The sequence below is a fragment of the Neomonachus schauinslandi genome, chromosome 9, assembly GCF_002201575.2.
Source record: "Neomonachus schauinslandi chromosome 9, ASM220157v2, whole genome shotgun sequence".
NCBI lineage: Eukaryota > Metazoa > Chordata > Mammalia > Carnivora > Phocidae > Neomonachus > Neomonachus schauinslandi.
The window spans coordinates 83,392,143-83,405,136 of NC_058411.1; the positions used below are offsets into that span (position 1 = coordinate 83,392,143).

Consider the following 12,994-nt stretch of genomic DNA (forward strand, 5'->3'; position numbering starts at 1 on the left):
AGATCATACAGGTTTTATCTTTTCTCCCTGAACTTATTTCACTTAGTATAATGCCATCCATGTTGTCACAAATGGTAGGATTTCCTTTCTTTTAGTGTCTAATACTCCATTATACACACACACACTCACCACATTTTCTTTATCCATATTTTGATGGACAGATTGTTTCCATGTCTTGGCTAATATGAATAATGCTGCAGTGAACATGGGGATGAGGATATATTTTTGAGATAGTGATTTCATTTCCTTTGGATACATACCTAGAAGTGGGATTGCTGGATCATAAGGTAATTCTATATTTAATTTTTTGAAGACCCTCCATACTGTTCTCCCTAGTAGTGATTTTTTTTCACTGCAAGGCACAGTGAGCAGAGAAGCCATTCATAAGACTAGGGTTCCAGGTGAATCTGAATAGTAAACCAGCTGTTCTAATACTCTAGGGTAAGAATACTTTCAAATGGGAGAGGGGAGACTGGAAAGGTAAACTGGGAACATGCCTGACACACATTAAAGGCACCACCATGAATCTAGCACTATCACTGGAGTACTAAAATAACCTCCTGACTGGTCTCTCTTGGGCTTTCATCCTCCATTTCTCAATTTAGTCTCAAAATGGCAGTCAATGAGATCCTTTGAAGATATAAATCACATAATTTTGCTTTCTCCTTAAAATTTTCCAATAGTTTTCCAATTCACCTAGAATAAAATCCAAAGACCTTATGGTGGCTTCCTGTTACCTCTATGACTCCCTCTTCCTCTGTCACTTCATTCTATCCCCCCTGAATTTCTTGTTGTTTTTCTAATATTCCAGACTGTCTCCAAGTTCAGAGCCCTTACACTGGCCTGTTCCCTATGTCTGGAATTGTCCTTCCAGATTACCGCAGGAGTCTTTCTTTCACATCCTTCAGATTTTTCTTGTGTCACTTTCTCAGCAAAGACTAACCTCACCATATTTAAAATTTCAACACCCTCTCTACTCACTTTCTATCCCTTCTTCTGCTTTATTTTTTCTCCTTACCTTATCTGATATACATACTACTCAAATTGTTTTGCTTATTCTCAAATTCTCTCACCAAGCTCCATGAGGTCAGAGGTTTGCCTGTTTTCTTCACTGCTTATGTCCCTCCTGCTTAGAACAAAGCCTGTCATAGGGGTGCTTACTTAAAAAATATTTATTAAATAAATGAATACCTGCACAGCTCCCTACCTCACTTTCTTCAAATCTAGTCAAGTGTCACCGTATCAGTGAGGCCTTTCCTGAAGATCCTATATAAAATAAGCACCTTTCCCTCTATATAACCCCCAAACCATTACTGTATCTTACCCTGCTTAAAAAAAATTGCAGTCAGCACCACTTGACAAATTATACATATTTTTTTAATTCTTTTTTAAAAGATTTTATTTATTTATTTGAGAGAGAGAGAGAGAGCATGAGAGGGGGCAGGTTCAGAGGGAGAAGCAGACTCCCCGCGGAGCTGGGAGCCATGATGCAGGGGTCCCGGGACTCCAGGACCATGACCTGAGCGGAAGGCAGTAGCTTAACCAACTGAACCACCCAGAAGCCCCAAATTATACATATTTTTAAAGATTTTATTTATTTATGTGCCAGAGAGAAAGAGAGAGAGAGCACAAGCAGGGGGAGCAGCAGGCAGAGGGAGAAGCAGGCTCCCTGCTGAACAAAGAGCCCAATGCTGGACTGGATCACGGGACCCCGGGATCATGACCTGAGCTTAAGGCAGCTGCCCAACCGAGTCAGCCGGGCATTCTGACGTATTATATATTTATTGTCTCTTTTCCCTTCCTGGTAGATTCTAATTTCCACGAAGACTTGGACTGTGTCCTCAAGAACCTTAAAACAGCACTTGACTCTTGGTAGGTAACTCAAGATTATTTCTTGGAAGAACTAATGAACCATTTCTTTTTTTTTTTTTTTTAAAGATTTTATTTATTTATTTGAGAGAGAGAGAATGAGAGAGAGCACATGAGAGGGGGGAGGGTCAGAGGGAGAAGCAGACTCCCTGCCGAGCAGGGAGCCCGATTCGGGACTCTATCCAGGGACTCCAGGATCATGACCTGAGCCGAAGGCAGTCGCTTAACCAACTGAGCCACCCAGGCACCCCTAATGAACCATTTCTGTCTGACAGCATTCTCTCCACAATCACAAACACAGCTAGAGTGGCCCTGAAGTTCCATCACAATCCAGAGAAGCTTGGAGCACTCTAAACTTCTCCACGTTCCAAGTGCCTCTTCAAAGAGACACTGCTCTTTTCCAGTAATTGCAAAAACATCGGTGCTCCCCATTTCATTTCTGCCCCTAAAATTTAAGCACAGAATTGACAACTCAGGCCAACGCAGCGAATTCACGTATTTAACAAATTCCGTTGTAAACTTCGCTTTAACCGAAACTTAAACGTATTTACTTGACTCGGTATAGTACTGTCCGAGAACAAAAGCTAGTTCCTGGTGGGTGGGACCTAGCCATACCAGGAGGGGACTGGCGCCCTCTCGGCCTCACGGTTCAGGATTGGCTGAGGCACCTCAGGCACCATCCCCGTGGGACAGAGGCGCGCATGGGCGGGGCCGTGCCGGAAGGTGCGTGGGCGGGGCGACGCGGGGCGGAGAGAACCGGGCCCGGCAGGCGGGGCCGGGACGCGCGATCTTCCGCCCATCGGGCTCATGATTGGCTGAGGCACGGCAGGCACCACCCATGCCGGCCCACAGCGCGCGCCTGGGCGGGGTCGTCCCGTGAGCGCGTGGGGCGGGCGGGGCCGGGTTGGGGTTGGGGCCGGGGGTGCTGCCACTGGGCGGACCTGCTGCTTGGGTGGTGGCCGAGGGATGGCGAATGTGCGGGTGGCCGTGAGGGTCCGGCCCCTCAGCAAGAGGTGAGTCTGGGAGGGAAGGGGCGCCTGAGGCGTCAAATGAGCTGAGAGGAGGGCGAGGTCTTCGCCTCTCGCTCAAGTGATTCTGGCGCGGAGAAATCAGGCACAAAGTGACCCAGGGGGCCAGGGTCCGGAAACCTTAAAGGCCTGCCGGGACAAAGCCTCTCGTAGAGCTTTACGGGTCCTGTCCTGGAGTATAGCGGTTCCTGGATTGCGTCAGGGGTGGGGTGCGCTGTGTCCGTGTCCCTGGAGTCCTGTGAGGAGTTTTGGGGTACAGCGGCTCAAGTCGTGATGCACGACTTGGGCCTTTCTCACTGAGTTCCCTGAGCAGGGCTGGGAAAGTACGCGGGGAGAGGGATGGGGAGTCTCCTCTCCTTGGTGGCTCTGGAGTACCTGTGGGGATTGAGGCAGAATTGCGTGTGTTCCTGGGCGCACATGGGTGTCTCTGCAGAGATGTGGAGAGAGCTAGATTGTAAGGTGTGAGAGGGAAATTGAGGCCCAGGGAGATCGTGGTTTCATTAACAGCAGAACTGCGAAGTAAAAGGAAGTTATTCTAATCCTTTTCCTCAGCGTGGTCAGTGCGCATTTCCTCATGGGTGAATCTGATGCAGCACCTCTCAGCTCTTGAGGCATCCAATGTCCAGCTGCATAGTTTCTTCCTGTTTTCACTGATTTTCCACTCAAGTTTGGAAAGTCAGGGAAGGGCTGGTATTTGAACTGTTTTTTTTTTTTTTTTTTTTTTTTTTTAGATTTTTATTTATTTATTTGAGAGAGAGAACATGAGAGTGGGGGAGGGTCAGAGGGAGAAGCAGACTCCCCACCGAGCAGGGAGCCCGATGCGGGACTCGATCCCGGGACTCCAGGATCATGACCTGAGCCGAAGGCAGTCGCTTAACCAACTGAGCCACCCAGGCGCCCTGAACTGTTTTTCTTTTAAGTAATCTCTATGCCCAATGTGGGGCTCTAACTCACCACCCCTAGGTCAAGCGTCGCATGCTCTACAACTGAGCCAGCCAGGCGCCCCGGAATTGCTTTTTAAAGAGCTATTAGAGTTTGCTGACAGGTGAAGAAGGTGTAGAGAGCACTCTGTAGAAAGGACACTAAGAACAAATGACTTCAGCTGTTAGAAAACAGAAAAGTTTTGGTTGTTTGGTGAGAAGGTGTGTAGAGGGAGGTGAGTGAGAGGAGACAAAGCTGGCAGAGTGTAGCTTGGGACCAGAAGACATATAATGGAATTATTTGGGAGGTTTAAAAATTTCCAGGACATAAGATGGCTTGAAAATTGGACAGAAGGATCAAAAAATGCATTGTCTCCCTTAACATAATTTGGTACCAGCAGGGATTATATTTGTCCCTGATATGGTGGTAGTTTTGCAAAGTCATACAATGGACAGAATAATGAGAAGAGCAATGGGATGAAGGAAGGAAACAACAGAAAAGAAAGTAGGAAAAAGACAAAAGAGATACATGGAGAAAGAAGGAAAGTAGCACATGCCCAAAATGCTGTTTAGATTGGTAAGTGGCTTATGACATCTGGCTTCTACATTACTTGATGTGGTTACTTAGGGTTGAGTAGTTTAATAGGAGTATGCCACCTTGGAGGTAGCCTCTAGCAGATCTTTTTGCGAAACTGTTCTTTTAGGGTTCTCAGGATAATTACCTTGGCCACTCCCAACAGTAACTTCTCCATTCCTTGAGAGCTAGGAATTTACAATAGTGTGGATTGGATTAAGAAAATGCTGTTGAAATTGAATTGCTTGCAGCCACAGTAGAGAGTAATTTATCTCATCAAACAAAAGTGAGGGGAAAAGGACACAAAATCTTATTTACTTTCAGTCAGGTTAAGAGCCTTCAGCATCAAGAGGTAGAATGCCAATACTGCAGATACCCAGGTGTGAGTAGGTTATACCAAGCTGAAGATTCAGGAGCAAATTTGGATAAACACAGTGTGACACCCCCCCTCCCCCACCGAGCTAAGAAGTCGAGACCACTCCTGTCTCCTCAGAGAATCCTGCAGAGATGCTACTATACTACTATACTCCAGGGTTTGTTAACTTCCACCATCTTTGCTGAAGCTCATCTGAATGTAGGGACTCTGCTAATTATATGGTTTGTTCACCCTTCAAATGAGTTATTGGCAGAGATTCAGTTAATAATCATTGGATCTGGTGTTGTACTAGGGAAAAAATCTTAGAGATCATCTGGTCTAAGGTTACATTTTTTGTTTTTCCAGATGAGAAAATGGTCTTGTTTAATATCTAAAAGTAGGTAAAGCCAAGTTTCCATTCAATAGACCCAGCTGCTCCTTCCTGAGATTACAGAAAAGTTGTACTTCTTGATCAAATGCCTGTTTGCTTAGTAGGACTAGAACTGACCATCAGTAAAATGGCAATGTGGGACATGGTTTTGATTGCCTCCCCACTCCTCATAGTTTCCCATAATTAGAAAGTCTGTAGCTCATTATGTGATGCTGTCCCTTGTCTATCCAAAATCATTTATCATTAAAAGAACATGTTCTCTTCAGCCAATATCGTAGGCTTTGGAACACTCCCCACTGCCCTGTCAAAATTTACTGTTCCTATACTATATCCCTTTCTGTGGAGAGAGAGAGAGAGAGAGGGAGAGTGTGTGTGTGTGTGTGTGTGTGTTGTGGGTTTTTAAAATTTTTTTTAATCTGTAAAGTAGGAGAACTACTTCAGTGGTTTTTTATGAAGATTAAATGAAAGAATACATTAAAAATACTTAGGGCTTGGCTCATTTTAAGTGTCCAACAAAGTGTTAGCTATATATTTTTATTACTGCTTGTACTTAGCTGTCTTTTTTTTTAAGTTTTACAAATGGATAGATAATAAGTGGTCATGGCTTGCTTATTTTCCCTTCTGGACAGTGATTCTCAAGTTATAGTATGCATACAGTCCACCTAGGGAGTTTGTTATAATGCAATTTTGCTTTGTTTTGTTTTTTTACCTCCCTCCCCCCCATAATGCAACTTGTTAACAGGAATTTGAATGAATAAGCCCCACCATCTCATGTAATTCTGATGAAGGTAGCCCGTGGACCACACTTTGAGAAACATTGTTCTGGGAGTAAATGTGTAACTGAGGGTTTATCCCTGTGCAAAGGGAAATTCATCCTAAGGAATGAATGCCTGTTGGTAGAATTCAGGACCCAGAGGCAAGTGGTAGTAGTGCCACTCTGCCATGTGTAAGGCTCCATCTCTGCAGACTTTCACTGAACTCTGTGTGGCCAGCTCCCCAGTTGAGGTTGGTGCCCCTTCTTTCTGTTCTGCTCAATTTTAATTCTCCTTCATTTTGTTTTAGAATAGCTTGGAATCACTAGGTTACCAATGGCAGTGTTCCAGGCCAGGAAGGAGCAGCATCTTACCCTTATAGTTTGTATCTTTCTTCCAAGAAGTCAAATTCAGGACACTTCTTTTCAGGCTGCTTTATGTGAAAGGGTCTTAGATGAATCCTCAAGAAAGAGCATACTTGGGGCCCCTGGGTGGCTCAGTCGTTAAGTGTCTGCCTTCGGCTCAGGTCATGATCCCAGAGTTCTGGGATCAAGCCCCACATGGGGCTCCCTGCTCTGTGGGAAGCCTGCTTCTCCCTCTCCCCCTGCTTGTGTTCCCTCTCTCACTATATCTCTCTCTGTCAAATAAATAAATAAAATCTTAAAAAAAAAGGGGGGGCATACTTTTAAAAAAAATTAGATAATAGATTTGGAAAAATTATTGCATAATTTTTTATTTTCTTTATTGTCCAAATTTACTACAATCTCTGTATTACTTTTTTAGAGGGAGGAGAGATAAGAAAATCTACCTTAAAATGGAGAAAGGAAAAAAAGTGTTATCTTGTAAAATGTTAACAGCAAAGATGAAAGATTTTCTTTAGAATTGTTGAGGGCTGTGTATGTGCGGGGGGGTGTGGTTTATGATCCTCAAGGACTAAGAATATCTCTGCTGCCTTAAATACTATCTAGCATGAAATGCGAGATAAAGAGCATTAGGGCCTTGAGGAAAAATTTTTTTTTTTAAGATTTTATTTATTTATTTGAGAGAGAGAGAATGAGAGAGAGAGAACACCTGAGAGGGGATAGGGTCAGAGGACGAAGCAGACTCCCTGCCGACCAGGAAGCCCGATGTGGGACTCGATCCCAGGACTCGAGGATCATGACCTGAGCTGAAGGCAGTCGCTTAACCAACTGAGCCACCCAGGCGCCCTGGGCCTTGAGGAAATTTAAGTAACAAATGTTATTACATGGGAGAGGGAAATTTCCTATACAGGGCTTTATCCCAGACTCACTTACTGGTTAAAAAAAAAATCCTAAATGTAAAGACCCCTCTCTCACTGTGCCTGTCCTCCCCTCCCCAAATTCTCAAGGTCACATCCTGGGAACCATGAGGAAGGATAAAAATGAGACAGAACATATTTTCTTAACTTTAAGGTCCTGGGCTAGGAGTAATTTAAGTGATTACTTTCATTGTAGTGGAGGAAATGCTAATGAATTTAATTCTTACCTCTTAACATTCTGGCCTTGAGTACTTTCACTAAAGGTTTTTATGTTATGAAAAAAGATTTCATCTATAAAATGGAGTATATTCCACTCATTTTGGGCTTCAGGTATATGGGTCACTTGGATTAAGCCCCTTAAAGTAAATTTAGGGATTGGTTAGTTGCTAGCAGTGTTACTATGTAACTGCAACATAGGAAAATTCTTGAGGATCTTGGCTCTCATTCCAATTTAGGAAGATAAAAGGAAAGGATTTGGGAAATATGTTCTCAGTATCTCAACAGAGAAGACTCCAAAACCTTTTTCATTACTATCCATGCTCAAAATCCCAGAGAAGGTGAGAGGGGATGCCTTGTGCACTGAGCGAAGGATACTGTCCAGAATTTCAAGCCTGATTTCTAAGGGTATGGTTAAGAGCTCAGGCTTTGTGGTCAGACAGATCTGGGTTTAAAATCCCAGCTCTGCCACTGCTTGATGTGTGACCTTGGACAAGTTACATAATTTCTCTCAGCTTCAGTCTTCCATCTGAAAAAATGAAGATATGGTAGGAAGCCATGTCAGGAGAGTGTGTTAGTGGGAAGATTGCATAAGATGAAGTATAATATGTACTGTACCTAATACAGCGGCTAGGCACATGGAGGGTGCTATATAGTGGTAATTCTTAGCTGTTTCAGAGCCAAATTCTAATGATCCAGAGAAGTGTGTCAGCCAGGGACAGCTACTTATAGAGACAGCAGTAGGGAAACATTTTGTCCCAGTAGCGCTGATCTCAGCTTCTCTTTTCTTGATTTTTTTTTTTTTTAAGCAATGTTTCTTTTCATATGGGTTTGGGTCTTCTTTCTAGGGAGACCAAAGAAGGGGGAAGAATTATTGTGGAAGTTGATGGCAAAGTGGCAAAAATCAGAAATTTAAAGGTAAGCATGAAATTGTTTTCCTTTCTCTTTCCACTGAGGAGTTTATATTATTACAGGGGCTTCTGGGATGAAGGTGTGTATGTGAATGGGTTTAGGGTGGCAGTTTGGGAGAAGGAAGAGTTTTATACAAAGCAAGTGTAAGAATAAAGCAGGAAAGAAGTATAGAGATTGTGGCCACTGCAGCCCAAGTTCTGTCAAACAGGGTGCAGCTGTTTGGAAACTGGTCACTTACAGCTTATGGGCGTCATGGCTAGTGTAAGTCATGCTGGGTACATCCATGGGTATATTTAACTCACCAGACCAGTAGACTTTGTCCCAGGCCTCTCATTTGATGTCACTTAATCTAGAGGCATTACTACAGATTTAGTATGCATCAGATCCCAGAAGGGAGTCAGTCACTATCCTGAGTTGCACTGCAGATTTTCTTTCACAGATCTGACTGACCTTTGAGTCACAATTGGGCAAACACTGGGAACTTCCTCCCCTACCCGTCACCCCCCTCCCAGGGCTAGTTTTCTCCATCTCTTTCTTCCATTTACCGGAACAGCGGAAGTGGAAGGAGTTCTTTCTCTCTGGCCTTGGGGAGTGGAGAGAGACAGGGAAACTGGCCTTGTGCCTGCTGCTGTAGACAGCTTGCAGGTGGTGTTCAGCATCCCTGAGAGCTGAGGAAGCTGACTGGTAGGAGTGAGGGTTCTTTGGACCCCAAGCCTACTGGCTATGCCCACCCCTGTGATGTGATCTGTTTCCTTTTGTCAGCACTTCTCTGCTAAAAGAGAATGGGACCTGCCAGACTTTCAATAGGCGCTCGCCAGGGACCAAAGACCTTTTATTCTCTGCTGTCTCTTATTTAGGCTCTCTGTTGCTCTCTGTTGCTTTGTTCTTAGAGCTGAGAGTTTTGGTTTTTTAAGAATAAATCCTGGCCAAGATCAAACTCTAATCTGCCCCTTGCACACCTGCTTAGCTGCTTACTTCCTTGAGGTCAATTATCCGCTAAGAATTTCTTAGTTATTCTGACAGCCTCTTTCTACTGTAGTTTATGATGGCTAGTGCTAGGGTTTGTCTATCCCTGTCCAGAGTCTAAATATTAAATAATAAGATAAAACATTTGTGGCAGTAATACCATTTTCCCCAGTACCTGGAGGTCAGTGCGGTTCCAATCTCTGACTCTAACCTCATCTACCCTGAGCAGTTGGATTGGTCCTTGCTCTTCTATCCAGTGTGCTTTCTAATTCACTGGGGATGGGTACCCAGGGACCTCTGTGAAAGTCCTAGGTTGATAGACTCTGTCAGGCCCAGGGACTGAACTACTCATGCACTCCGGTATCCTATATAGAAATACTTGCAGAAAAAATGATAGTGATACGGCCCATGACGGTCAGAGAGGGAAAGGCATTCTTTCCTAAGCTTGGTTCATATGTAGGCAGATAGGTGATAGTATGAGAGACAAATTTAATTCTCTGGAGCTTTTATTTGATGAGATGAGGACAGAGTTTACTTTTTTTCTTTTTTGGGTAGATAACGTAAAGATTCTCATGACCAGTCTGGGTCTCTCTAGCTATAGTAGGGAGGAATCAAGTGACACTGGCTAGATTCTGACATTATGATAGAGAAGACTCTATTCTGTTTGATTTTAGATGGACAATCGACCAGATGGCTTTGGAGACTCTCGGGAGAAGGTTGTGGCATTTGGCTTTGATTACTGCTACTGGTCAGTCAACCCAGAGGACCCTCAGTATGCATCTCAGGATGTGGTAATGTCATTTTTCCTTCACTCTCCTCAGTGCTCCATAACTGGATAATTATTAGGAAATTAACATGCAATTGGGGCCTGGCTGTTTCTTACTTTAATAGTTTGGTCAGAAACTAATAATGTTTTGATCTGAGAAGTAGTAGTGAAAGGCCATCAGTTGCAGAAAGAACAAAGGAGATGAGAAAAGACTGCTTGCCTAGGGCATAGAAGTTGGCTAGGGTCCACTTAAGCTTGGGCCTCAGCATGATTCAGGTGGGTACACATTAGTTCAGGTAGTGTTCTACTCCTATGGCAGGGAAATGGGTTCATCTCAAAGTTGGCCTTTGTTATATACAGCAGAAGGGCTCAGGAATCCTAGAGGCTAGTATCTTTGAGTCTTAGGCTTGTGCTTATGGTCTGCGGCTGAACGCAAAAGGCTTAGATGACTAGTCTGGCAGTCTGCAAGGTATGTAAGAGGTGAACTCTGTTGATGTGCTGAGGATTGAGAGGACCAGCCAAGGCCTTCCCAGCAAGGCTGTCACCCTTCTTGTGTCTGGTAGTTCTACTTAGCTCTCTCACAAGTTTCTGAGGCAGCAGGTTTGGCCAGGTGGGTCTACAGGACTTCTCGCTCTTTCTTTTTTTCAAGATGTTTTATTTATTTATTTGAGAGAGAGAGAAAACGAGCAGGGGGAGGGGCAGAGGGAGAAGCAGACTCCCCGCTGAGCAGGGAGCCTGATGTGGGACTCGATCCCAGGACTCCTGGATCATGACCTGAGCTGAAGGCAGATGCTTAACCGACTGAGCCACCCAGGCACCCAAGTCAGTCTATATACTTTTGAATAAAAAGCTAACGTATGTTTTCTGCTAAATGTTTCAGTTTTTTGTGAAACTTTTTCTGATTATGCCAAAGAAGCAATGTTACCAAGTTTGAGCGACTTAGAGGACAGTATTGATTTTTTGCTGCTGCAGACTTCTGAAGATGATTGAATAATTTTAAATCATGAAAGTGTAACTCCCCCATTCTTCTTTTCTGAGGGGATCATGTGGAAACAAGACCCTAGACCACTGTGGGATTTGTTGTTGTGGGCTCCTTCTGTTGTAATATGAGCACCCTATATTTGTAGTGACAGTGTGTTTGCTGTAAATGCTCAGCAGAAAAGGTCAGTATGGATATTACCTCGTCTCTACCATATTTTCTGTCCTTTGGAATATGGAGGCACTGGCAGGTCCAGGCTTGTCTTTTGGCCCATGATTTTTATCCTAGCACTCAAGCATATATGAGGTGTCTGGTTCCTGGTGTTTGTATCTGTTCCATTGAGATCCTCCATGAATAACCAAAAAAGGAGCTGATTTTCAAATAAGAGAATGGGACTCCTACAGTAGGTCACAGGTGTGACTTATATGTGTCATAAAAGACAGTGGTCTTTATTAGTAGAAAGTGAGAGCATTCTAATGGCTATTTTAGTCCTCCCTGGCCATAGCCTATCTAGGGCTATTCTTTTTTTTTCTAATATTTATTTATTTTAGAGAGCGTGTGTGTGTATGTGTGCACATGCATGAGTGGGGGGAGGGGCAGAGGGAGAATCCTGGAGCAAACTCCCTGCTGATCGGGGAGTCTGACACGGGGCTCAATCCCAGGACCCCGAGATCATGACCTGAGCCGAAATCAAGAGTCCACCGCTTAACCGACTGAGCCACATAGGTGCCCTAGGGCTATTCTGGATACCAGAAAAGTTAACCATTTTGTATATCATTTGATAGATCAGTAATCTGGGTTAATAATGTCTGTAAACAGAAAACTACATATCTATTTATGTCTCAACAAACTTGGGTATAATTTTGGTGTGAGGCTTACATTTATTTATTTATTTATTTATTTATTTAAAGATTTTATTTATTTATTTGACAGAGAGAGACATAGCGATAGAGGGAACACAAGCAGGGGGAGTGGGAGAGGGAGAAGCAGGCTTCCCGCGGAGCAGGGAGCCCTATGCAGGGCTTGATCCCAGGATCCTGAGATCATGACCTGAGCCGAAGGCAGACGCTTAATGACTGAGCCACCCAGGCACCCCACATTTTACATTTATATAGCTTAAGTGTATAAATATAATATAGTGGGAAGCCCAAAAGTCCATAGTGGAGGGGAGTTCATAAATATGATTCTTCTTCTGTTGCCCGATTTGGAGTTCAATGGAAAGATCAAATGGGATTTAGACAGGAAGCCTGTACAGAGAGATAAAACCTGTGTCCCCTGAGGTTTATTCTCACTTGTTTATTAATTGTCTAAGGCCCTTATCAGTTCCAAGAGGAGTTAAGATAGGAGACAGCAGGAAAGGAGCCTCTGTCACAAGCTAAAGTAGGGCCAGAGATCTCTGAATGATGGCAGGACTCATATACACATCATTTGGTCAGAGAGACTCATCGCTTTAACACCGAAATTGCAGCCCAGACTTAACTCTGAGGTCACCAGGGTAGGAGAAGCAGACTGTCATAAAATCACAGGACATGGGGTGGAAAGAATTTTGATGTCATCCAGTTCAACCTCTCCCGAAGTACAACAATCTTCTCTATAGCATTTGTGGTCATATTTTGGGGGTGGGGTGAAAGGCGCAGTTTTATTGAAGTATAATTTAGACACAGTAAAATTCACCTTTTTAATGTACAGTGTACAGTTTTATGAGTTTTGACACAGTTGTATAGCTATAATCAGTATATAAGTAAAACAGTGCATCATTCTCTAAATGCCTTCATGTCCCTTTGCAGTCAAACTGTTCTTACCCTCAGCCCCTGGCAACTGCTAATCTGTTTTCTGTCCCTATAGTTTTGTCTGTTCCCAAATATCATGTAAATATAATAAAATAGTATGTAGTCTTTTGGGTCTGGCTTGTTTCAGTTAGCATGATGTATTTGAGATTCATGTCTGCTGTTGTGTGTATTATCTTATTCTGGCCTTCATTCAGACT

General features: G+C 43.7%; 1 protein-coding gene across 1 annotated transcript in view; it reads left to right on the top strand.

Annotated features, from left to right (window-relative positions):
* The first annotated feature begins 2,798 nt into the window (after positions 1-2,798).
* STARD9 (StAR related lipid transfer domain containing 9) overlaps positions 2,799-12,994 on the top strand; it is a 128,018-nt gene continuing 117,822 nt past the window's right edge. The window contains exons 1-3 of the mRNA XM_021695296.2: positions 2,799-2,882; positions 8,233-8,302; positions 9,937-10,053. Coding sequence (XP_021550971.2) covers positions 2,836-2,882; positions 8,233-8,302; positions 9,937-10,053 — 234 coding nt within the window. The 5' untranslated portion in view covers positions 2,799-2,835. The remainder of the gene's footprint in view (positions 2,883-8,232; positions 8,303-9,936; positions 10,054-12,994) is intronic.